Source organism: Somniosus microcephalus, chromosome 17 (genome assembly GCF_052327205.1).
Source record: "Somniosus microcephalus isolate GS21.2 chromosome 17, FLI_Smic_1.0, whole genome shotgun sequence".
In the NCBI taxonomy this organism is placed as follows: domain Eukaryota; kingdom Metazoa; phylum Chordata; class Chondrichthyes; order Squaliformes; family Somniosidae; genus Somniosus; species Somniosus microcephalus.
The window spans coordinates 41,211,369-41,238,833 of record NC_141003.1 but is presented as its reverse complement, the minus strand read 5'-3'; the positions used below and the strand labels follow the sequence as shown (position 1 = coordinate 41,238,833).

General features: G+C 45.3%; 1 protein-coding gene across 1 annotated transcript in view; it reads right to left on the bottom strand.

Moving 5' to 3' along the window:
* dyrk4 (dual-specificity tyrosine-(Y)-phosphorylation regulated kinase 4) overlaps positions 1-27,465 on the bottom strand; it is a 190,957-nt gene that overhangs the window by 151,710 nt on the left and 11,782 nt on the right. The window contains exons 3-4 of the mRNA XM_086010256.1: positions 6,013-6,159; positions 2,530-2,677 (exon numbers count right to left, since the gene is read on the bottom strand). Coding sequence (XP_085866382.1) covers positions 2,530-2,677; positions 6,013-6,159 — 295 coding nt within the window. The remainder of the gene's footprint in view (positions 1-2,529; positions 2,678-6,012; positions 6,160-27,465) is intronic.

Genomic DNA, 27,465 nt, shown 5'->3' with positions numbered 1-27,465 from the left:
TGTGGGCAATAAATGCTGGCCTTGCCAGCGACGCCCACATCCCATAAACAAATTTTTAAAAATAGATACATGATAGAAATTTTGGATCAGAAAGAACAATAAACCCTAGGCTGAACGGGTCCACATGCTGGACATGGGAGTGTCTGTGGATGTTGTCCATATGGATTTACGGAAGGTATTTGATGAGGTTCTGCACAAGAGATTATTAGCAGAATGGAATCATCTGGCATTGGAGGTAATTTTGGGACATGGGTTGATAATTAGTTGGGAGGTAGGAGACAGAGAGCAGGGATAAAGGGAATGTACTCTGATCGGCAGACTGTGACAAGTGGTGTTCCCCAGGGATCTGTACTAGGGTTACAGTTTTTCACCATATATTTCAACGTCTTGGATGAAGGAAGAGAGAGTTGTATATCTACGTTTGTAGGTGACACTAAGTTAGGTGTAACAGTAAATTGTGTAGATGGGAGCAGGAAGTTACAATGGGATATAGACAGATTAAGTGAGTGGGCAAACAGCGGCGAATGGAGTTCAATATGGGGAATCCATTTTGGATCCAAGAAAGGCAAATCAGAATTTTTTCATAATGGTGAGAGGCTAGAAACTGTGGAGAAGCAAAGAGATTTGCATGTCCAGGTACACAAATCACTAAAAGCTAGTGCACAGGTACAAAAAGTAATCAAAAAGGCTAATAGTTAGCATGCTGGCCTTTATCTCAAGAGGCTGGAATACAAAAGGGCTCAGTTGTACAGAACCATAGTCAGATCCCATCTGGAGTATTGTGTTCAGTTCTGGGCACCACACATCAGGAAGGATATATTGACCAGAATGATACCGGGGCTTAAATTATGAGGACAGGTTGCATAAACCTGGGGTGATCCACTTGAGGTGATCCACTTGAGGTATCTAAAATGATAAAAGGATTTATCCAGAAAAGCTATTTCCTCTGGTGGGGAATCCAGAACAAGGGGCATAATCTTAAAATTAGAGCTAGACCTTTCAGAGTGAAATCGGGAAGCACTTTTTCACACAAAGGGCAGTGGAAATGTGGAATTCTCTCCCCAAAAAGGCTGCGGATGCTGGGTCAATTGACATTTTCAAAACTGAGATTGACAGATTTTTATTAGGTAAGGGTATCAAGGGTTATGGATCAGAGGTGGGTAAATGGAATTGAGGTGCAGATCAGCCATGATCTAATTGAAAGGCGGCAGAACAAGGTCAAGGGGCTGAATGGCCTACTGCTGTTCCTATGTTGCAGTGAAAATAGAAATTAAACTGACCCACTAATTGCTGACCAATAAAGTCTTTTTTTATGTCCAGTTTGGGACAAAGTAAATTTCTGTGTTGGGTCAGATGGTGCAAGTAATATGCCAAAATACGACCGTGAAAAAAATAAAATATATTATGGCCCAGAAATTTGGGTCGGGGGCTTCCCGTGGGTGCAAGCCCCCGACCTGCACTTACCTACCGCGCCGGCCGTTGTGCTGTGGGCCCCCGTGGAATTCCAATCCGGGTCCTGGTCCAGCTGCCGGCGCGCAGTGCTTACGCATCCCAGGGGCGCAGTTAGTTCGATGCGTCCCCTGGGATCACGTGGGCCATGGGGAGCCAATCGGAGCAGGGACTGCTTCATTCATAAGTATGACAGGAAGGGCTGTCAAAACTTATAAATACCACGGCCCCAAAACATCACTAAACCTTCAAATAATTTTTTTTTTTTAAATAAACTATAAATTACATGAAATAACTATTTTAAACAATAATTTAGATTTTTGAAAAAAATTTTTTAATTTTCTAACAGGGCTAAAAATAAACTTACCTTGCTTTAAAGTATTTAAAAAATAATAAACCTGTGGAAAAAATGTTTTAATTTTAATTAATTCACTACTTACCTTGTAAAAAGCAGGCCTTATGCCTGCTTTTTATATGTGTAACTTCTGGAGACTTACCCTCCCAGGAAAACCTGCAAAAAAAACGTAAGTTCGATGCGCACGCGCAGCCTCTCCTGCGCACGCGTTCGAACTCTGAACCCTTTCGTTCAGGGGAACGGAAGTGCCGGTTTCCCATGCATGCGCAGTGCATGCAGGAAACCGGCACTTCCATTGGGCCTACGGGTGAGTGCCCCGTGCGTACTCACCCGTGGAAACCCGAAGTTCTGGGCCATTAGTCTAGTTTTGGCTTGGTAGCTAAACCTTTAAAGATAGTCAAATATAGAAGAGGGCCAATTTTAATGTCAGGCAGATAATGGGCGGGCAGCAGGCGGAGCGCACTCGTCGCCTGCTTATTATTGGTGGCGTGAGGCTCAAGCCAAGTTAAAAGTGAACACTTGATTTTTCATAAACTTGTTCTGATTCAGTTTGCGTGTATGAAAATTTGCTCAGAATGAGAACTAAGTTCCACTATAAAACAAAGCAAACACTTAATAAACACACACATCTAAAACACAGGAGACTCCCCTCATCTCTCTCCACTTCCCCAGCAATAAACAGAACGAATGCTGTGATACCAAGACCTTGCTGGTCAATATAATACCTTCAGGTGTCAGTGGCAGCTGGAAACCTTCAAAAGTTTTCCCCTTGTCAGATTTCTTTGTGAAGACTTTACAGTTGACCTCTGGCAGATTCTCCTTTGAGCCAAATTGGAATATCTGCTGCGAATTAATGCCACTAGAGCTCTCATCCTGGCAATAAAAAAATGTATTTATTTTGCTCCCTGGTCTTAATATTATTGTTGATTGCTACATTTTCAGTATTGGCAATGGATACACTTTAGTGTTTGGCATTAGCCGTGTAAGTGTAAGAAGTAAATTAATGGCTTAACATATATGGGGGCATTTTTCATTTCTAACATATATCTGGTGGGCAGTGGGCATGACATCTGCTCTGTCTGTCTAATGCGGTCAGCGGGAGGTCCGATCAATCAATGGTCAGGCCTCATTTATATTAAATAGATGAGCTGCCACCGCTAATCACACTCCTTTCAGGCAGTTTGCTAATTAGGAATCCGGCAAGCCAGCCACTGCTGAGCAGGCAGCCTGCAGCCAACGTTCCTGTTAAGCTGCTCAGGCTGCTCATCTGGTTTTCAATGGGAATAACCGCACATGCGGAAAGATTTGAATGGGCCGCGCAGCCAGTTAAAGGGGCCGCGCATGGAAAAATTAATTACAGGGAACATTGCCTGCAGCCCCTGAAAGGGGAGGTGCACTTTTCAAACAAGGTCAGTGGAGAGAAAGTTATTGAAGTAGCAGACAGCATGATGTCATTCAGAGCCTATCCAATTCTCTGAGGAGATGCTTATACAGCAAGTGAGTAATGGGATGGAGGTCCTCTTCCCGTTTGATGGGTGATGGATGACCGATCAAATTAGCCAGTCGCAATGGAGAGAGGTGGCAGTGTGTCAATTGTTCCAAAGACCTGGCTCTTCTGCAGGAAAAAATGTAATGATCTTACCTGGACTGCCAAAGTAAGACTCCTCTTCACATCTCTATTACTTGCTATATAACCCTGCACCATCTGATTTTTGCCCCAACACTATCAATCCTTCCCTTCCCCACTTTCCTTGCCTCTCCACAAGTCAGCATGGAACACGTCACTGCACCTCCATCCTGCTGGCATTCACACCCTCAAAACCTGCTGCTGCCCTCATAACTGTTTCTCCCTCTTGCTGCTTCTTCTTCTCATCATGCACACTGTGCTAAGCTGCCTCACACATCTTCAAAACCATTCAACACACTAAACCACTGTCACTCTTCTTGCAGGAGAAGCTGCCACACAATCGAAAGGAGACTTCAAGAGCAGGAGGAGGTCCTGCTGCACTGCAAACTTTGACACCAATGGAGGAGGCAGCCACAGGTTATCATAGGCAAAGAGAAGGCACACAACATTGGAGACTGCCAGGCTGAAGGCCAGGCACTATGGGGTGTTTGGGCATCTTCCCTTCCTTTTCTTTTTTTATTTAACTCACACACACACACAAAAATCACACATACTTAGCATGGCAACCTGATGCTGCATTGAGTTGCCACTCATTTGCTTTTGCTTACCCTTGTCATTACGTGCGAACGCTTCTCCCTCTGCTATTTTTTCTGGCCCATCAGATGACTCGGGCCCTGCAGCAGCAAGACTAAGGGGTAGAACCCTCCCTAAGATGCCCCATCACCAACACAGAAATCAGCATCTTGCTTGGTATAGATAGTGAGTTGGAGGTGTCTGCATTGGGTGATTCACTGAACACTTAAGACAGGCACTAGGGGCACACACTAGGGTGATAATTAGTGTGTAGCCATTTGTATAAGCCAGTAAAATGATAACCTATTTTGAAATCTTTGTGTGCAGAGAATGTTTCTGTAGTACAGTAGTCAGACCTTGCAATGTTAGTTGACGTGAATGTCGATGTTGGTCTTTGGGCGGATTCAGTTTATTGGACAGCATAAGGCCTAAAAGAGATGTTGGCCCTGACTGTTATTGCAAGGAAGCATGGAATGTTCAACTGAAGTGCTGTTCAATGAGATGCTGTCAAAGAACTCTGGCTGCAGGTATGTGTTATCCTCATTGCACAGCAGTTATGCAACATATAGCCACCCACTACCACCAACAATCTCGGGATTTGAGGGACAAAATCCAGGTGTCCTCATGCCTCTCTCATAACCTCGTCTTGACCCCTTTCACCCCCCCCCCCCAGTTTGGGAACTCCTGACAGAGAATTAATGTGAAACAAATTTTAGAATGCTGGCAGTTAGATATCCCTTGAGAAAGAGCTTACATTGTGCTGCATTATATACTTGTATGTGAGGGACTAGGGAAATAAAAAAGGGAAAAGTAAAGGATGGTACAAGTCATGAGCTTGGATGGAGGGCTTGGACCTCCCCCTCCAATAGTCTGGTCTTGTCTTCATGCCTGGGAATCTGGAGTGCCTTTACCTCATAAGCAGCCAAAGGTCTCAAATATTCTCCCCTGGTCTATGTGCAGTACCACCTGTTATGTTCTTCTGCTAGTAGATAGAGCAAGGACATATGATGGAATGATGAAAATGAGAGATGATCAGTATCACGTAAGTGCTTAGCCCACCAACCACCTTCTGTGAGTCAATGAGCATACAGCATTCAGCTAAATTGTGGTGGTAGTGTGGTTGGTGTTCATAGCTTGCAAGATGTAAAGAGTCAGCACATGGACATTAGTATGGCAGCAACAGAGTGCTCTGCGAAAACACAGGGATGCCTGTGCATCTGGAAAGCAGGTGAACAGTTCCCAGAGTGTTATGTATATTTTCCTGTGATGCTGCACCAAGCTTAGAGCTAAGGCGAGATTGTAAAAGCCACAAAGTGCGAGCACACTTACCTTGGCAATCTATCAAGATCAGCAAATATTTTCCTTATCTACTCCACACATCAAGCTCATTCACCCTTCCTGCAATCTCTGTCCCGGCTGCTCTGGCATTGCTTTTAATGGGAGGATGACCTTATCCTGCAAATAGGAACACCCTTCTTTGGAGGGTCTCCTCCAAAGCTTCAACTTTAAAAAGGTACAGTTCTTCATTCCATTGGTGGAGCCACTTCTTCATTCTCAGTAGCAGGACAGCTTTAAGGGTGAGGTCAAAAGCCTTTAAGAGCTGCTGGTGCCAGATATCCCTTCCCTTGACCCCGAATGATCCAAGTAGATTATGGGCTGTGCGTCAGAAGCACCACTAAATGATGTTAGGTAGTTGGCTTTGCTTTTCGTGAAAGGCCAGCTAACAGCACTGCAGATACGCACGCACGGAGAGCAGCATCCCACCAGCACTGCGATGGGACCATATAATCAGCCCCATTCTGCATTCTCCACAATATTTAAACATAAAAACACAGCTTGAACAATGACATTAACACACCTTGTTATTTCAATAATAATATTCACTGGCAAAACTGATACTTCATTGTTTTAAATATATTTAAAATGAAAACTTTTGGGCTATTGATTTTATAAATAACATTCTATCACAAAACACTTCATAACTGAATCTGAGTAGGTTTTTTGTTACCTGGTGCAGCGTATGCCGATTTGACAAGGTTTTGTTGGGTATTTGAGGTAAGATACTGTCATGTTGGTGTAGTCTCAAACTGTTGATTATAGAGTGCTTGGCAGGGTGTTCCAACTGGGGGAGGGGACCAACAATGGAGGCATATCTCTAATAAAAAGATATATGAAACCTGTGAGTCGTCATATAGTCAATCCACTTAATCAACCTTCTGATCAGAGGCACGGATGAAATTACAGACTATTCTACCAGCCAACAATGTGAAGAATTCTGAGCTGGCAACTGTTACTACTTTAAACTATGTGGGATTTCAGGAAGAAATTCAAGTAATTGATGGTGACATTTGATTCCCAGCGAGTAATCTGGAAAACAGTTGGGAGTGCGGCTGTGATTTCCTGATCCTGAAAGGTGAGGGTTCGTGCCGGAGAATTGACCATATAGTTTATGCCAATTGTAACAAAAAAATTATAGTGCTGTTGTACTGACGGTTGCACCATGAGTGTCCTGCAGTAATTTAATATCTAATTTAGAAGATCGTCTCTCTTCTCACTTTTTACATTTTAATAGATTATAAACTCTTGGGCCGGAATTTTCCGGAGTGGTAGCAGGCGCGATTGGCGGCAGGTCGGGTGGGAAAGTTGTTACTTTGGACAGCGGGTTGGGAACACACTGTCATCCCGCCCCCCTATGCGCATCTGTCATCGCAGAGCCGACCCGACCGGCAGCAGCGGGCAACCCAATTGAAATTACCAGGTAGTTTACAGGCTTTTCCCACTTACTTTTAATTTCCCTGCACGGTGGCATAGTGGTTAGCACTGTTGCCTCACAGCGCCAGGGACCCGGGTTCGAATCCGGCCTCGGGTGACTGTCTGTGTGGAGTTTGCACATTCTCCCTGTGTTTGCGTGGGTTTCCTCCGGGTGCTCCGGTTTCCTCCCACAGTCCAAAGATGTGCGGGTTAGGTTGATTGGCTATGATAAAAATTGACCCTTAGTGTTAGGGGGATTAAATAAGTGGGGTTATGTGTTGGTGTACGGGTTACGGGGATCGGGTGGGATATGTCGGTGCAGGCTCGATGGGCCGAAATGGCCTCTATCTGCACTGTGGGGTTTCTGTGATTCTGTGATTCTGTGACCACGGGATTCACGCAGCTCGGGAACTACGTCCGTCAACCTGATGCGGGAGTTCCGTGGCCATTGCTCCAGCTGATTACTTGACAGCATCAAGTGTATAGTAAAAGCTCCCACCTGACAGATCACCACTTTCCTCAGGCAGAAGCTGTTGCTCAATCTATTTCCAGCACAGATTCTGCAGGCTGCAAGTGCTTCCAGTGTAACCTCATTGGAAGAACTCTCTCACTATTGACAGAATGTTTCGGTTATCTGTACTTCACCTGCCACCTATTCCAGCAACATCAGACCACGATCAGCCCCAACACCAGCAGCACCAGGCACACCAGCAGCAACAACACCAACCTTCTCTGCAATCACCTGATGTGCACAGGACACAGGGCATCAGCACCCGACCACATTGCTGCCCGGGAGGAGGCCAGGGATGGCCTCATCATGGCCAGATTTAGTTAACTTTACGCTGTACACTTATATGGCTGCCATATGATGCGCCGGGTTGGCACCACCCCACACCAACACCATAAAGCATCCCTACAATGACCAAGCCATTCCTTTCACACTCATTGCCATTGTGGGGGGTACCGTTATGTCTCACCATTCACTACAACTCACTAAGCCACTTCCAAAGGTGCACACAAATCTGTCCAAGAATGCAAAGTATTGAAAATAAAGGTTTCAATGTTTGACACCATATTAACAGAAACTTTTTATAACCATTGGATAAAACACCCAAGTGGCTACCCTTGTGTGCTGATAGTTGGTATGATTGCACTAGGATGAGTGTGAGTGTGAGGGGTGGCTAATGAGATGGGGATGTGAAAATGTAGATAGAGAGGGATGGATGAAGGTGCAAGGTAAGTTGGTGTGAGTAAGGATGTGCAGGAGTAGGGTAGGGAAGGCAGAGTGATGGGGAAGTGATGAGAGGCACAGCAGGATGAAGTTGAGTGTGGCTTTGTAGTAACATTCCGTGATCTAATGAGATAATTGAAACGTTTGCGGCACTGCACCAAGTCCTCCTGACCACATCCCTGCTTATGACCTCCTCTGCAATCTGCAACCAGACTGTTTTGGTTTCCTGGGGTGTCTCTTCCACCCATCGGAAGGGAAGAAGGCATTCCCTGCGTGCTCTGACTCCCTTCATAAGCATATGGCGGGAGTCATCGGAGAACCTGGGTGCAGCCCTCTGCCTCTGTGCAGTCACTGTCAGTGTTTGCAGCACTCCAATGCTGTAGTGCACTGACAGCACTATGTTAGATGAAACTTCAAATCTAATGTGGCCATGGTCCCTTTAACGATCCCAGGTAAAAACGTGTCATGAATGACGTCACCAGACCCACTCCATCTAATTGGGCTGGGTAACGCGCTGGGCGGGCTTAATAGGCCCCATTAAGGTAAGTTTATTTTCAACAGTGGGATGGAGCCAGCAGCGGGGTCACGACCCACCACGGACACCGCCTGCACCGGACCTGCCGATGTAGGCAAAATTCCAGCCTTGATATAATTTGTGAAGTTTGATAGCGAAGAGCTGTAACACACCAGTATCACCTCAGATTAATGGTAATCTCTTGTGACTTCTTTGAAAGAGTGCACAATGTGTGTACTAGCTGGTATGTCTTGCTGGCATCTAAGTGATTAATTTCTGCAGTAACCAGTAGATGTAAGCAATTCTGAGATGCCTAAAACGTAACAAAATGCCAGCTAATATTTGTACAAAGTTAAAATCATTTTAGACCATTTGGTTGAGCTTATCGCAATATTATGGCTAATTTTGTGATCCCATTCTTTCTGTAGGGTGCCACACATGGAGGGAACTTGAGTCAAAGGATGTAGCCCCATCTACAAACTGCACTCTCTTTTCAGAATGGCTCCCCACTGGGAGCACAGAATTAAACTATAAATGGTTAAATTCACATACTACATGTATAAAGCTGGAAATGAGTTGGTGATATTAGTGAATGGATGCCAACACATAGGTTTATCTTGACCTCTTTACTCTGTGCCCGTGTTAATAAAACCCTAAATACTATTTTCCTTTTTATTGCTTTATCTACCTGCATTTACACTTCAATTAATTATGTATTAGATCGCCTAGGTCTCTCTGTTCATCCACAGCCTTCAGCACCTTTCCATTGCGTGCATACTCCCTTTCCTTGTTTTGTCTCCCCAGCTGCAGTAGCTCCTACTTCTTTGTATTAACTGCTCCACTAATCATTGATGTACTCCTCCTTGGGACAGGAGGAGATGGGACAGAAGTGGCAGGAAGATGGGAGTGTCGGGTTTAAGACGCGTGAAGTGCTAAGGGATAATTGAGTGGAGCAGTAGAAGTTAGCACCTTAGGCAATTGCACAGAGGTTCTCAATCTTTGAGATGAAGGAATTGACAAGTGGGCAATTTCAATGAGGTGGTGGAGGTGTCACTGCCCATAAGCCAGGTTTCTGTCAGTGCCAGGATGTCAATTTGTTCAACCACAACATGGTTGTGAATGGTGAGAGCCTTGTTTATGAGGGAATTAATGTTCTGGAAGGTGGTACAGAATGGGTCGGTGATTGATGACAAGACATTGGACATAGAAAGGAGTTAGTGGGGAGGAAGAGACAAATATGGAGGACATTAGAGAGATTGATCCCTAAGGAATGAACTGGGAAGAGCACCAAGAGTAGAGAATGAGGTAGTTGGCGTTGCTACTCTAGGAGATCCAGCAATGGGTGCTGCAGTGGACATGGTGGAGGATACCAAGGGTGGAGCAAAAGATTTCCATGGGGTCATCAAGAAGAGACTCGAAAGACTTAAATCCTGGAGCAGCAGCAGGAGAAAACCTCAACTGGGAATAGAACTTGCTGGGGCCGAGAGCTGAGAGCGGCGTGTTGTTGAAAGAAAAGAAAAAGGTGGGGTTAAGACAGTAAAGAGAGTTAAAGGCAAGAAGAGGTGGAGAGGAAGAGAGGTAATAGTTGTGCCAAGAGGAAGGCGATAGAGGGATACTGAGGTCTGGGCCACAGCCAATAAGTGCAAGCTGGTGGACATAAGATAAAACTTTAGATTGCAAAGACAAGAGGCAGAGACTTAGCAAGGTCAAAGGCCTGAAACGTTAACTCTGTTCCTCCACAGATGCTGCATGACCCAGCATTTTCTGTTTTTATTTCAGATTTCCAACATCCGCTGTATTTTGCTTTTGTTTGAGTTAGCAAGGAGGTCTGGCACATGATTAATATTCACAGCAGTCAAAGAATTTATTTCTTATGGCGTCAAAAGAAAAACTGTTGAACAAGAGACGACAAATATTTGGATTTCATTGGCTTTTGTGTAAAACTCAACAGGAAAACATTGCTGCCTTTTGCCAAATGACGATTTTAGTTCTGTTGTGTAAATTGACATATCTATTCATCTGTGTGAAACTGCTTCTAAGTCATGGCATACATCCAACCAAATGAACGAAAGAGAAAACTTCCCACTAGTTTGGCACACACTTCAATATCTACGATTAACTCACAACTTTAACACTGCAAAAAAAGTAGCAGATTTTAGGAATAATCACTTGTTTTTTTATATTAATAAAAATGTTGCACAGGGCTACATATGCTATCTAAAAAACTTTGCTGTTGTTAAGACAGGATTTTAAGTTGCCGAAGTAATCAGTGAAATTACTGCCAACAGCTGAAGGGTGATGGGATACCCATAACTAGATGAGAGGCACACAAAATAAGCCCTGTGGGATGTCTAATCAGACTCGGTGATTTTTTTTTTAAATTGCAAGTCGGAATGCAGGAAGAAAGAAACAGAAATAGAGAAGAAACAATTTAAAAAAAACCTATAGCAAGAAATTAAAACCGGGATATTTGCACATTGGTAAATAAGTTGCCCGTAACAGAAAGAAATTACCCCAGCAGCTTTCAGAGTTACAATATGACAAGTTTTCAGTAAAATCCTCAAAGTTGTCTCTTCCTGAAACTTTGCCTGCCCCAGAACTTTAAGGGTGAAATCCAATAACTACACCGCCCCCCCCCCCACCACAAAAAAAGAAATGAGTTCCAAAATTAAGACTAATTAAACCATCAACATTCAAAAATGTCAATGTCGTCATAGTTCATCTATTTTCCTGGTTTGGAGCAGGGTGTGCTTCACCTTCTATCTGTTCTAATGGGCAGCATCAATACAGAGCACACCTTAAATCACTTGCATCATCTACCGATAGTTGGATGAAGTTCCATGGAGGATGAGCCACTAGTGATCCATGCCAATGCCTTTCAGTATTATGATTTGTGAAAACAATTGTAAGCATTTGTCATTTACTTAAAGTGTTTTATTGTTTTTCTGATTAAACCTGTAGTATTCTGGGAACTGGGTAATGCAGTGGGTTAGACAGTGACCTTTCATCTCTCTGATCTGAGTTCTAAACCAGCCCAGAGTAATGTGAAATTAATTTGGACAGGCTCCATCAAGTTCCTAGTGGGTTTGGGCCTATAGCACAAACTGTCCCTAATTCAGCACCAATTGGCAATGTTATTAAGACAGGCCTAAATGTGGTTAGTGTGATACATTTAAAGAAATGCAAAGTTGACTGGGTGGGTTTCTGGTGCTTGTTCATTGCTAATTTGTTGCTTTAATTACCTGTCTAGTGAGTGAAACTGGTTTTTGATAACTTTATATTTAATGAATCAGGTACTGGAGCCAATCAGCATCATCAACTTAACAGGCAGTAGTTATTTCAGTCAATTATGATTTTCTTTAACAAAAGCAAAATACTGCAGATGCTGGAAATCTGAAATAAAAACAGAAAATGCTGGAAATACTCAGCAGGGTCGGGCAGCATCTGTGGAGAGAGATGCTCCCTGACCTGCTGAGTATTTTCAGCATTTTCTATGATTTATTTTTGCCTTACTGATGCATTTAAGGTCTGCTGGTCACTTCCTATGGACACGGACTATAAGCAAGATCGATTGAAGGAGATAAAGGAAGATGGATGGAAATAGACAGATAGATAAAATGAATGCAGGAGAAAATAGCCAAGGTCAAATATTCCTGTCTGGCACCAGAATCTGAAACGTCTGCAACAGTGTGCGAGAAGGATGTTACCTAATTTAAATGCTATAATGGCCATGCCAATAAACATGCCGCAAAGCACAAAAAAATGAGTCCTCATGTAAAAGCTTTTACTATTGGTATCATGTTAGTTCTAACACTAACATAAAAACAATCAGGTTCAGTCCCTCACATTCACAACACAAATGAGGATAGAAAATTAGTGTTGGATATATTACAACAACAACTTGCACTTATATGGTGCCTTTAGTTTATTCAAACATCACAAGCCACAACACAGGAACATTATCAAACAAAATTTGACACCAAGCCAATTAAGGAGATATAAGGTCAGGTGACCAAAAGAGCGTATTAATGGCCAATGCATTTGTATGAATTTCCTCTACTATTTTAGCAGGAGCATTAGCATTTTTATTTTGTGTTGAACAAGTTAACATTTGTTAGCAGACAGAGGAACATCAAATGAATATGTAGCATTCATTTGCTAATATGAACAGCAGTAATATCTAGGCTAAAGTCTCACATTTTCATCTTCAGAATCAAAATCTAGTTGCATATTTGTCTAAAATTAGTACAACATTATTAGTTAGTGACAAATCATGTCATAGCAACACATACAAGGGGCAATTTTATGAGCATGTGTGGTTCCTAATATGTGCCCCTGGGGGTGTGGCTCTGGGTGTGGCTCTTTGCCAGCAGTGCGATTTTGTAAAATCAGCTTATTAAAATCACCAATAAGCTACTTAATGCTCAGCTGTAAATCCTGGACAAACAGGATTACATTCAAAGATATTTTATCTTGATTTAGTATTGTAGTGAGATCAGGACAAGCTTATGTTTATTCATGCTTGAATAGGCTCATTCTCTTTGGTACCACAATGGTATTGTAAATCACAATAGGGAGAAATGTTTTTCCTAATTACAAATAAAAGATAAAAACTGGCTGTGTCACTTTATCCTTTACTAATATTTTTCAGTGACATGTTATAAACTGGCTTTTACTATTCAATAATAAGAAAACACAAACGTTTACAACAAGAAACCATGACTAGGTGTCAGCTTCTAGGGTAGAAGGCTGTGGATGCAAGTCCCATTACACAGACTAGAGCATGTAATCCAGACTGACACTCCCTGAGGGAGTGCTACGCTGTCAGAGGTGCCTTCTTTCAGAGGAAGCGTTAAACCCAGTCCTCTCAGGTGGACATAAAAGATCCTATTACACTATTCAAAGAAGAGCAGGGAGTTCTGGCCAATAGTTATCCCTCACCCAACATCACTAAAAACAGATCATTTGATCATTACATCATTGCTGTTTGTGGGACCTTGTGTGCAAATTGGCTGCCGCATTTCCATTTCCCTACATTACAAAAGTCACTACACTTCAAAAGTGGTATTTTTGGGACAGCCAGGATTCCCCATCACCCACCCTGCCTATTTCTGGACACCCGATTCTGATTTCAGACCTTGGGCTGTGGCCAGCCCACTCTGTACCAGCCTCTTTCCTTTTCTCATTAATACTGGTAGGCTTCAAGCCTAGCAGTTGGGCCTATGCAGCTGACCTATTTCCTGCACCCAAACCCCTCTCCGTTTCCTATCCTTCTTAGTAATGGCTGAGACTTGAGCCTACCTGTCTTGTTTTACATCTTCCACAAAATGATCCCCGATTTTACAACTCCTGACCCTATAACCACCTGACCCCACGACATCGAAGCTACACCTAGGCGATCCTCCTCCACGGTCTATCCCAACCCACTTATTGGCCGAGATTTTGCTCACCTTGGCGGGTCCGGGGTGGGCGACGTCGGTGACCAACCCTGCTGCTGGCTCCATCCCGCTGTCCAAAATGATTTTCCCTTGATAGGGCTTGTTAAGCCCGCCTAGTGCGTTTGCCGGTCCAATTAGAGGAAGCGGGTCTGGTGACGTCATTTCATGATGCGTCATCAGCCTGTTTCCTTAAAGGGACCATGGCCAACTTCATTTTGACATTTGTGCTGTCAGTATTCTACAGCACTGAAGTGCTGCAAACACTGACAATGACTGCACAGAGGTGCACGGCTGCACCCAGGTTCTCCCATGACTTCCTCCATATGCTTCTGGAGGGAGTCAGAGCACGCAGGAGGTCCTCTTCCCTTCCGATGGGCAGAAGACACCTCCCCAGAAGACCAACACAGCCTGTTTGGACATTGCACAGGAGGGCACAAGCAGGGATGTCGTCAGGAGGTCCTGGGTGCAGTGGCGCAAACCTTTCAATTATCTCATTAGATCACGAAACATTAGCACAAAGCTATACTCACCTTCATCCTGCTGTGCTGCTCATCACATCTCCATCACTTTGCCTTCCCTACCCTACTCCTGCACATCCTTACTCACACCAACTTACCTTGCACCTCCAACCATCCCTCTCTCTCTATCTACATTATCACATCCCCATCTCACTAGCCACCCCTCACACTCATCCTCATCCTAGTGCAACCATACCAACTGACAACACACAAGGGTAGCCACTTGGGTGTTTTATCCAATGTTCATGTAAAGTTTCTGTTGATGTGCTGTCAAACATTGAAACCTTTATTTTCAATACTTTGCGTTCTTGGACAGATTTCTGTGCACCTTTGGAAGTGGCTTAGTGAGTTGCAGTGAATGGTGAGACATAACGGTACCCCCCGCAATGGTGGTATGTAAGGGATGGCTTGGACATTATAAGGATGCTTTATGGTGTTGGTGTGGGATGGTGCCAACCTGGCGCATCATGTGGCAGCCAGGGTGTACAGCATCAAGTGAAGTAAATCTGGCTATGTTGAGGCCATCCCTGGCCTCCCGGGCAGCAATGTAGTCGGGTGCTGATGCCCTGTGTCCTGTGCAGCATCAGGTGATTGCGGAGAAGGTTGGTGTTGTTGATGCTGCTGGTGTGCCTGGTGTTTCTATGTTGGAACTCATCGTGGTCCGATTCTGAGGACTAAGGTGAGACAGTAGAAACGGCACCCATGTTGATGGAATAGATGGCAGGTGAAGTAGAGACGACAGAAGCATTCTGTCAATGGTGAGAGAGTTGTTCCAATGAGGTGAGACTGGATGGAGAGTGGAAAGTGGAAAGCCTGCAGAATCTGTGCTGGAAATGGACTGAGAAACAGCTTGTGGCTGAGAAAAGTGATGATCTGTCAGGTGGGAGCTTTTACTGTATATTTGAAGCTGTCAAGTAATCAGCTGGAGCAATGGCCACTGAACTCCCTCCTCAGGTTGACAGCCATGGTCCCCAAACAGCGTGGTTCCCATGGCCATGAAGCTGAAGTGAAAAGGTAAGTTAAAAAAGCCAGTTAACGATCTGTCAACTAGATGTTAATGAGATTAATTGGGTCTCCCGCTGCTGCCTGTCTGATCTTCACATTATAATCTTAAACAGATTTCTAATATTTTTAAACTTACCTCTTGTTTTTGTACAGGTGATACCATGTAATCATTCATGGGGGATCCATTTAGGTGGTCATGGGGCAACAAAACAGTGTATCCTCTTACTCACTGTGAGCAACACCACATGAGATTTGCCTGAATATATTAAAAATCTTGTGTCTGGTGTGCATTTGCTGTTTGTCACACTTAATTCCTGTTGTCACATAGGGGGAGAAATTGGGTGAGTAGTGCCACCTGTTAGCGCCTAAAGAGGCAGTCAGTAGCTGTAGCGCCACTGGCTGCGCCTCCCGCGATATTCAGCAGGGGCGCTAATGGTGGCGTTAGCCATTTGCGCTGCGCCGCCACCGATGACGTCATCGGTGTGCGCAGCGCCCCATTCGTGCCCCGTTCGCGATATTTGATAGCGAACGCCGCAGTTGCGCCGTTCGCTACCCGCGCCCGGTTCACGGGGCCTTACTGTGCCGGCAGCGGCGCAAGTTAAGGTGGAGGTGCATGGCGGCCGCCTTTTTCGGCGGCCGCCTGCCAGCACCTCCGTCCCCGGCCTCCTGGTCCCCCCCCCCCCCGCGGCATTGCTCATTTGCCGGCACTCGTGAGCGGGGATCGCGCTGTTGCAGGCACCTCCCCCTTAACAGTGGGAGGAAGGCCTGCAGTACCGCAGCGTGCCGTGCCGCAGCGTGTGGCGCTGCGGCACGTTGCGCTGCGATATTCAGTTTCAGCGCCTTAAGAGGGACGCGGAGCGCCTCGAGCCTCGCCCCGTGTCCCTCGAGGGGCAATGAAACTGAATATCTGACAATCGCTAAAGCCTCGAACGCTGCGCTAAATCCTGCGCTCAGGCGACTTTTGCGCCACTTTGGCGCCCCAATCCAATTTCTAGGCCATAGAATCATAGAATAGCACAGCACAGAAGGTGGCCATTCGGCCCATCGAGTCTGCGCTAGCTCTTTCGAAGAGCAATCCAGTTAGTCCCACTCCCCTGCTCCTTCCCCATATCCCTGCAATTTTTTCTGCTTCAAGTATTCATCCAGTTCCATTTTAAAGGCTACTACTGAATCTGTATCCACCACACTATCAGGCAGTACATTCCAAATCCTAACCATTCATTGTATAATAAAGTTTTTCCTCATGTCACCTCTGGTTCTTTTGCCAATCACCTTAAATCTGTGCCCTCTGATTATCGACCCTTCGGCCATTGGATTTATTTGTTCTAAAGCCTTCATGATTTTAAATACCTCTAACAAATCTCCTCCTAGCCTTCTCTGCTCTAAGGAGATCAACCCCATCTCCTCCAGTCTATCCACGTAACTGTAATCCCTCATCCCTGAAACCATTCTAGTAAATCTCTTCTATACCCTCTCCAAAGCCTTGACATCCTTCCTAAAGTGTGGTGCCCAGAATTGGACACAATACTCCAGCTGGGGCCGAACTAGTGTTTTATATAGGTTTAGTATAACTTCATTTCTTTTGTACTCTATGCCTCTATTTATAAAGCCCAGGATCCCAAATGCTCCATTAACTGAAATAAAAACAGAAAATGCTGGAAATACTCAGGTCAGGCAGCATCTATGGAGAGAGAAACAGAATTAGCGGCCGTGATTTTGCAATTGGTGGTGGGTTGGGTGGGGGTCAGGTAGTCGGCGGGTTCCGATACCGCCGCCGCTTTCAGCTGGTAAAAATTTGCGATTTTGCCCTAATTGGGCAATTGAGTCCCTGCGTGTGCGCTCCCCTGGCCAATTAGTGTTTTGGGTCTAGAAGTCGCCTCTGCTGACTTCGGTGAGCCAGCTGCATTTAAGCATCCCATACAGCCTTGGTTCATTTTCTCATTATTTGCTGCTGAATTTCCTTGTTACAACTGCTGCCATGACTACCTTAAGGGCCAAGGCTTCTCCCAGATTTGACGATGACTCCCTCCATGCTCTTGTAGAGGGAGTCAGAGGGCGCAGGGAGGTACTCTTCCCATCCTCTGGGCGGAAGAAGCCATCACAGCAAACAAAAGCAGTCTAGCTGCAAATTGCTCAGGATGTGAGCTCGAGATCCATGTGCCCTCGAACCTGGGTGCAGTGCAGAAAAAGGTTCAATGACCTGGTCCACTTAGGAAAAGTGAGTATAACATCACACTTGGCCTCAATCTGCTCCCCATCTCTCATCACCAGCACTCTGCATTGTCAACCTACTCCTGCACATCCCACTTTAACCGTACATCCTTTGAACCCTTAACCATCCCTCTCTCTCTATGTAAACAATCGACTATGTCCACTATTCGGCTATGCTGCCCTCACACTCACTATCACTGTGATGCTATGACAACAACTAACAACGCACAGGGAGGGTCCTTGGTATTGGCACCTCACTCCATCTTTGTCTCCTTCTAAGCATCTATGCTATGGATTCTCTACACTCACTCCATCATTCTCACTCAAACTCCATTTGTGTCCCTCATTGCAGGAAAGAGAGCCCACAATAAGAGAAAGAGGGCTAATACAGGAGGAGGGCCACCTTCCATAGCCCATCTCACCAACACTGAGGAGGCGGCCCTGGAGATCATTGGAGGCGATGAGGATGTGGAAGTGGGGGATGGTCAGACGGGCGCAGCAGTGCAAGCTGGTGACAGAATAGATTTGCATCTCTCTCATTAACATTGCATAAGTGACAGATATGGCATCTAATGCTTATATAGATTGACTTATGATCATCTGCACAATTCCATGTGCATGCAACGTTTATCTCACATGTCTAACTCTTTCCTTTACTCCCCCACAGGACCATCGACAGCCTCCCTCCCCACTGTCCAGGAGGAAGGGCCTGAGCCGCAAGACACCTCAGAGGAACCTGCAATCTCTGAGGGCGCAGCGTCAGCAGAATTAAGCGCACCCAGCACCAGCGCAGATATGCACACCTCGGTGGGACCTTCACGACATAGAGTAGTGTTGTCACCTGGTGTATCACAGCTCACAAGTGAGCATCAGCAGATGGTGGAGACAGGGACAGCAGTGGAGAGTTCTCGTTGGAGGCTGCCGGGCGCTCCCAGCTCTGCTCAGCTGCATGTGGACCCTGTACCTCCGGGTCCATCCAGAAAGAGAGTGGTGCTGGAACTCCAGAAACAAGCGCAGGAGTCTCTGGCAGGTTTTGTCTCCAGGGTTACTGCGAGTGTGGAGAGGATGGAGGAGTCCAACTCTAACATGAGCAGTGCCTTTGTGGAGGCAATGGCGCATGAACGCACCACCACGGAAAGGATGGCAACCTCCATGGAAATGATGGCTACCTCCGTGGTAAGGATGGCTACCTCTATGGAAAGGTTGGCTATGGTAGAGGAGAGGATGGCTATGGCCATGGAGGAAATAAGTCACCAGAGTCTGGAAAACATGGTGAATGTTCAGAATAGACTGACATCGCTGGATGAGCGATGGGCAGCTATTGAGCAGAGAAACCAGAGCTTCATGGAAGTCCTTTTGAGGAGGACTGCCAGTGCAGATATGGGTCCTCATGGCCCCCCTGATGTGCAGCAAGGTGCTGTCAAGCCACGTGCTAGCACTGACGTGGGGCTGACCCATGAGAGGGATGTTGGTGGCAGGCAACAAGTGGGGGCTCTTCTCCAAACGCTCACAGTCCCATGCCACCGAGTAGCCCTCGGTCAGAGCTCCACCAGAGTCCTCACCCAACTGAGATGGGCGTCTCAGCCCCTGCACAGACGCAGGAGGAGCAGACTGTTGCCGAGCCCTCAGGCTTGCAAACCCAGAGGACGCCTGCCAAAGGTGTCGAAGCACGAGCAGCATGAAAGTGAGCAAGGTGCCTCCACATCTGCTGAAGCCACAGGGGAAGCGCCACGTAGAAGCACGCGTAAGAGGAAGATAAAGCACAATTAGTCACAAGGGTAGTCACTTGTGTGTTCTGTTCTGTTGTCTTTAATTTTTGCCATTGTCATCCTTTTGTGCATTGATTAAACAGAAGTGATGGCAAACAGTTGAAGTTCTGGCCTATGTGATCTGGGAAATGGAAGTTGCACATTGAGGGCTCAGGGCGACTTTCATTTGTAATGATGGTGGTCAAAGTGATAGGAACCCACAGGTTCTTGTCCATTGACTATGGTGTGATAAGAAGGTGCCAATCACATGTGTTTGATTTGTCTAGCTAAGCGAATCTGGCAAAGATTAGTGCATCCCTTGCAGCAATGTGCTCGCATGCTGCTGCAGCTTGCTCATTCCGCCTCTGCAAGTTCTTTTTCCTCCTCCTCCTCATCTGAGGAGGCTATGCACTGAGCCACTTGTTCCTCAGGCAGCTGCAAGCCACGATGCTGTGCGATATTGTGCAGTGCACAGCAGACCACGATGATTCTGGAGACCCTGGCTGCTGAGTACTGTAGGGCTCCACCTGATCTGTCAAGGCATCTGAATCGCATCTTCAGCAAACCAATCTTTTGCTCGATGATGGATCTGGTCGAAATGTGGCTGGCATTGTAGCGCTCCTCAGCTTCGTTCGATGGCCTTCTCAACGGTGTCATCAGCCACGTCTTCAGAGAATAGCCCTTGTCTCCAAGTAGCCATCCGGAATGTTGCGTTGGTGGATTGACGAGCGGAGGCACACTAGACTGCCGCAGGATGAATGAGTCATGACAACTGCCAGGGTACTTGGTGCAAACATGCATAATGTCCTTCCTGTAGTTACACACCAGCTGCACGTTAAGGGAGTTGAAGCCCTTGCGGTTGACAAAAACAGTTGGGTTGTGATGGGGTGCCCTAAGGGCCACATGTGTGCAGTCTATGATGCCCTGCACCCTTGGCAAGCCTGCCATATTTGCAAGCCAACTGCACGCGCGGTACACTTGCTTCAACCGTGGAGAAGTGGATGTAATTGTGCGCCTTTGCAAAGAGGGCATCGGTTACCTGCGTGATGCAAGTGTGTGCGGCCAACTGGGAGATGCTGCTGATGTCTGCTGATGAGCCCTGGAAGGACCCTGAAGCAAAAAAATTGAGAGAGGGGGTGACTTTGACAGCCACTGGTAAGGGGTGTCCAGCCGCTCTGGGCTCCAGGTGTTGGTGCAGCATTGCACAGATGTCAGTGACTACCTCTCGCAGAAGTCTCAGCCTCCTTTGGCACTGCTGCTCAGTCATGTTGAGGAAGCTCATCCTCTGCCTGTAAACCCTGTGTTGGGGGTATCTCCTGCGGTGACGTGCAGCCCTGCGCTGACGCCTTCTGCCCTGTGCAGCATCAGGTGGGTGAGGAGGAGGTTGGCGCTCCTGTTGTTGCTGCTGCTGCTGTTCCTGGTTCTGCTGCTGCCGCGGCTGCTGTTCCTCCAAATCTGAGGACCAGGATGAAAGGAAATAAATGGTTCCCATTCCGCTGGTAGATATCTCAGCTGAGGAAGCGCTCAGTCAATGTGGGGAGAGAGTTTTCCCAGGAGTCAACAGTGGCGATGGATCTCAGCTTAACCACTTCCAAAATCAGTAGACCTGCAAAAAGTTTTCCAAGACCTGAAAAAACAAAGTTCTGCCATCTGCAACTGAGCCTTGTTGAGAGCTCCATTTTTATGATGGAGTTGCAACTGTGAAGAAGGCAGCCACTTGTGAACCTACCACAATCAGCTGGCGTGGTTTGGGAATGGCGTGGAACAGGCAGAAAAAGTGGCAAAATCTAAAACCATTATCAAAATAGCATTATCCAGGCAGTTAACAAGCAGTTAACTGCCTTAAGGGCCTATCCTGCCACTTGGTGGCAGGACTGATCGGGAGTCTGGGAAGCCGCCTTTGGGAAAGTTGCACGGAGGCGGGTTGACAGCAGGATCGGAATCCGCCGTCAATTTTTGCAATTTTACCACCTGACCCACCTCCAAACTCGCCCTTTGAGCACCGGCAAAATCACGGCTAACATTTCAGGTCGTTGACCCTTTGTCAGAACTGGAAAAAGTTGGAGATGGAACAGGTTTTTAAGTGTAGGGGCAGGGAAAGGGGGGAGGGGAGGAAAAAACAAAAGGGAAGGTCTGTGATAGGGTGGAAGGCAGGAGAGATTAAGAGACAAAAGGGATGATGGTGCAAGGCAAAAGGAGATGTTAATTGGACAAGTTAAGAAACAAAAAGATGATTCTCGATGAAGTGTAAATGGCAATGGTAGAATGATCGACAGCTGCCATGTGAGAGAAAAAAAATGGGAAAAAAGATAGAGGTTATGGTCTGAAATTGTTGAACTCGACGTTGCGTCCAGAAGGCTGTAAAGTGCCTAATCGAAAGATGAGGTGCTGTTCCTCGAGCTTACGCTGAGCTTCATTGGAACAGTGTACGAGGCCGAGGATGGAGAGGTCAGAGTGGGAGTGGAGCGGAAAATTAAAGTGACAGGTGACCGGAAGCTCAGGGTCACCCTTACGGACTGAACAGAGGTGTTCCACAAAGCAGTCACCCAATCTGCGTTTGGTCTCCCCAATGTAGAGGAGACCACATCGTGAGCAGCGAATACAGTATACTAAATTGCAAGAAGTACAAGTAAATCGCTGTTTCACCTGGAAGGGGTGTTTGGGGCCCTGGACAGTGGGAAGGGAGGAGGTAAAAGGGCAGGTGTTGCATCTCCTGCGCTTGCACGTGAAGGTGCCGGGGGAAGGGGTGATAGAGGAGTGGACCAGGATGAGGCGGAGGGAGCAGTCCCTTCGGAATGCTAAAAGGGGAGGTGAGGGGAAGATGTGTTTGGTGGTGGGATCACGCTGGAAGTGGCAGAAATGGCGGAGGATGATCCGTTGAATGTGGAGGCTGGTGGGGTGAAAGGTGAGGTCAAGGGGAACCCTATTGTGGTTCCGATATGGAAAATAAGGGGTGAGAGCAGAATTGCGGGAAAAAGAACAGACACGGTCAAGGGCCGTGTCAATCACAATAGAGGGGAATCCTTGGTTGAGAAAAAAGGAAGACATGTCAGAAGCACTAGTATGGAAGGTGGCATCGTCAGAGAAGATGCAAAAGATAGGAAGGAGAAAAACAAAAGTGGCAGTCAGAGAAATCAACAGTTTAAATCAAACGTGGCCACAGTAAATAATAATTCTAGTAGGTCTAAGAGCATTAAAAAAACAAGCCTGAAGGCTTTGTGTCTTAATGCGAGGAGCATTTGTAATAAGGTGGATGAATTGGCTGCGCAAATAGAGGTAAACGAATATGATTTGGTTGGGATTACGGAAACGTGGCTCAAGGACGGCCAAGACTGGGAACTTAACATCCAGGGGTATTCGATATTCAGGAAAGTTAGGCAAAAAGGAAAGGGAGGAGGGGTAGCATTACTGGTTAAAGGAGGGATTAACACAATTGTAATGAAGGATATTAGCTCTGATGAGGTGGAATCTGTATGGGTAGAATTGAGAAATACTAAGGGGAAAAAAACATTAGTGGGAGTGGTATATAGACCTCCAAACAGTAAGGCGGAGGTTGGGGATGGCATTAAAAGGGAAATTAAAGAAGCGTGCAATAAGGGCACAGCAGTCATCATGGGTGACTTTAATCTACATATAGATTGGGCTAACCAAATTAGTAACAATACTGTGGAGGAGGAATTCCTGGAGTGTTTACAGGATGGTTTCCTGGACCAATATGTCGAGGAACCAACCAGAGATCAGGCCATCTTAGACTGGGTATTATGTAACGAGAAAGGATTAATTAGCAATCTTGTTGTACGAGGCCCCTTGGGTTGGAGCGATCATAATATGATCGAATTCTTCATTAAGATGGAGAATAAAGTAGTTGACTCAGAAACTAGGGTCCTCAATTTAAATAAAGGAAACTACGATGGTCTGAGGAGCGGGTTGGGTAGGATTGATTGGGGAATGGCACTCCAAGGGTTGACGGTGGATAGGCAATGGCAAACATTCAAAGACCGAATGGATGAACTACAGAAGTTGTTCATCCCAGTTTGGCATAAAAATAAAACAAAAAAGGTGACTCAACCGTGGCTAACAAGGGAAATTAGGGATAGCATAAGATCCAAGGAGAGGACATACAAATTGGCCAGAAAAAGCAATAATCCTGAGGATTGGGAGCAGTTTAGGATTCAACAAAGGAGGACAAAGGGATTAATTAAGAAAGGGAAAATAGAATATGAGAGTAAGCTTTCAGGGAACATAAAAACTGACTGTAAAAGCTTTTATAGATATGTAAAGAGAAAAAGATTGGTGAAGTCAAGCGTAGGTCCCTTGCAGTCAGAATCAGGGGAATTTATAATGTGGAGCAAAGAAATGGCAGAACAACTAAATACATATTTTGGTTCTGTCTTCACAAAGGAGGACACAAATAACCTCCCAGAAATACTGCGGAACATAGGGTCTGATGAAAGGGTGGAACTGAAAGAAATCAGTATTTGTAGGGAAATGGTGTTAGGAAAATTGATGGGACTGAAGGCCGATAAATCCCCAGGGCCTGATAATCTACATCCCAGGGTACTTAAGGAAGTGGCCCTAGAAATAGTAGATGCATTGCTGGTCATCTTCCAGAACTTGATAGACTCTGGAACAGTACCCATGGATTGGAGGGTAGCTAATGTTACCCCACTATTCAAAAAAGGTGGCAGAGAAAAAGCGGGGAATTATAGACCGGTAAGCTTGACATCGGTAGTGGGGAAAATGCTAGAGTCCATTATAAAAGATGTAATAGCAGAGCACTTGGAAAGCAGTGACAGGATCAGACAAAGTCAACATGGATTTACAAAAGGTAAATCATGCTTGACTAATCTACTGGAATTTTTTGAGGATGTAACTGGTAAAATAGATAAGGGAGAACCAGTGGATGTGGTGTATTTGGACTTTCAGAAGGCTTTCGATAAGGTCCCACATAAGAGGTTAGCGTGCAAAATTAAGGCACATGGGATTGGGGGCAAGGTATTGACTTGGATAGAGAACTGGTTGGCGGACAGAAAGCAAAGAGTTGGAATAAACGGGTCGTTTTCCGAGTGGCAGGCAGTGACTAGTGGGGTACCGCAAGGATCGGTCCTAGGACCCCAGCTGTTCACAATATATATTAATGATCTGGACGAGGGAATTGGATGTAATATCTCCAAATTTGCAGACGACACAAAGCTGGGTGGGGGGGTATGCTGTGAGGAGGATGTCATGAAACTCCAGTACGATTTGGACAGGTTGGGTGATTGGGCAGAAACATGGCAAATGCACTATAATGTGGATAAATGTGAGGTTATCCACTTTGGTGGCAAAAACAGGAAGGCAGATTATTATTTGAATGGCAATAGATTGGGAGAAGGGAAAGTGCAAAGAGACCTGGGTGTTCTTGTGCACCAGTCGCTGAAGGTAAGCATGCAGGTGCAGCAGGCGGTTAAGAAGGCAAATGGTATGTTGGCCTTCGTAGCAAGAGGGTTCGAGTACAAGAACAAGGATGTCTTGCTGCAGTTGTACAGGGCCTTGGTGAGACCGCACCTTGAGTATTGTGTGCAGTTTTGGTCACCTTACCTGAGGAAGGACGTTCTTGCCATGGAGGGAGTGCAGCGAAGATTCACCAGGCTGATACCTGGGATGGCAGGAATGACATATGAGGAGAGATTGTGTCAATTGGGCTTATACTCACTGGAGTTTAGAAGATTGAGAGGGGATCTCATCGAAACCTATAAAATTCTGTCAGGTCTGGACAGACTAGATGCAGAAAGGATGTTTCTGATGGCCGGGGAGTCCAGAACCAGGGGTCATAGTCTAAGGATAAGGGGTAAGCCATTTAGGACTGAAATGAGGAGGAATTTCTTCACCCAGAGAGTGGTGAACCTGTGGAATTCTCTGCCACAGAGGGCGGTGGAGGCCAGTTCATTGAATATATTCAAGAAAGAGTTGGATATATTTCTTGAGGCTAAAGGGATCAAGGGATATGGGGAGAAGGCAGGGACAGGGTACTGAATTTGGATGATCAGCCATGATCTCATTGAATGGCGGAGCAGGCTCGAAGGGCCGAATGGCCTACTCCTGCTCCTATCTTCTATGTTTCTATGTATGTTTCTATGTTAACCTGTCCTGCCACCTTAAAAGATTTGTGCGCACACCCCTCCAGGTCTCTCCTAATTTTTCCTACCAAAATGTATCACCTCACACTTTTCTGCAATTGAATTTCATCTGCCATGTGTCCACCAGCCTGTCTATGTCCTCTTAAAGTCTATTACTAGCTTTCTCACTGTTTACTACACTTTTGCCATCATTCTATTGTTGTAGTACTTTTTAATTGGCTCAAAGTAAAATAGCAGCAAATCAGAAATGAAGAGGTAGGGAACATATGAATCAAAAATTAGGAATGCAACTAGAAAACTGCCAATTAGAAACCAAGGACTTATGAAGACAACCAGTCCTGAATGGGCAGTCGGGCGAACCTACCAATAATTTAAAGAAGGGGATCAACTTGAATAACCTCAAAACACTTTTGGAAAGCGTTTTGTCCAATAATTGTTTCTCAGTAACTGAAGTTCCTATTGACCAAAATAAGGCTTAAAAGAATAAAAACTTCAGAAAAGGAGGAAGGGACACTGGCACCTCTAAGTATCATAAAACTGTCTCGCAACCAGCCTGAGAAGCTGATGGATAGGCACATTTTGGAAGCTGGTCAAGTGACCCCAGACTTATTTCTTTTAGAGAATTTACAGAATAACTGTATTTAACCAACTATGGAGGATATTTAAAAAGTATAAACATTGCCAGGATGTTTTGGCCAGTCATATTTTCTGACATACATTTATAAAAATGGATTGGCAAATTGGAAGGGACCCACATGACCTAATTAACCCTTCCTAATTGGACACTGCGGTTTGAACGGAAAAAAGTGATTTGTCAGTAAAATTTAAAGTATAAAAAGGGTCATCATCCCTTTGTCCCCAAGTCAATCAACAGTTTGACTGTCAGTAGTCGGGCAACCATATAGTCTATCGGCAAGGCAGTTAGGCTAATCAGCTGATGGTCAGGCCAGTCAAAGAAAACAGCCAGAGTGAGCTGAACAGCCCAAGTGATCAAAAGATCCAACAATTAACTGAGAAGGTTCTACATTAAACCGACAGAAGTAAACTTGTAAGGTCCATCACCACAGTATTTAATCTAATTCCTCTGAGCACATTATGAAGCTTAGATTGTAGCACAGCAGTATTAAGGAAAGCGTACTTGCTAGTTAGCTGAGCCAAAGGGATAAGACGGTCAGACAAAGGAATAAGTTGGCGGCACAGTGACTCACCACAGGCATTCCTGAAGAGAAACAGAGCATCCAGGAGGCAGTCAAACAGCTGGCGTCACGAAATTGATCCACTGAAGAACCAGGCGATAAACGTACTTATTGGAAGTAATTTTAACATTTGGTGGTCTCCTAAAACGGGGGATATTGGGTCGGCCATCCGTTATGCACCCTGCCTGATTTTCCTTTACATTGAAGTTAACGGAAAGGAAAATTGGGCGTGGGCAGCAAATCCAACAACGTTTATTTTACACCACCACTAAAAGTTAAAATTACCTCCATTGAGTCACGATTGAATCATACAGCAACCTCAGATTGAACTGTTCTCAGCTACAGCTGAAGCATAGTTACAGCCCACTGGTGTTATATAATTTATATATTCTGTCAGTTTAAAAATCTCTACTTAAATTTCTAATACTTTTAACTGCTGCAAAATAAATATGTAATGTAACACTGACTATAAACTCACTGCTAATCGAATACCTGCTGTCATTTAAATGTTTAATGAAATGCTGTTTGCTGAAACAGAAGACCTAGCCAAATACTGTTGAAATATTAATGCTTTATTGTATGAGAATGTTAGTTTATTAATGTAGATGTGTATTAAATTTAGTACAGTTACAACATCTGTGTCTGATTCCATCTTTGGGAACTCTGACAATGAGCTCATTTCACTCAGGTTGTACGGTCATGCAACATTAATTGGCTATGGGGTAACTAG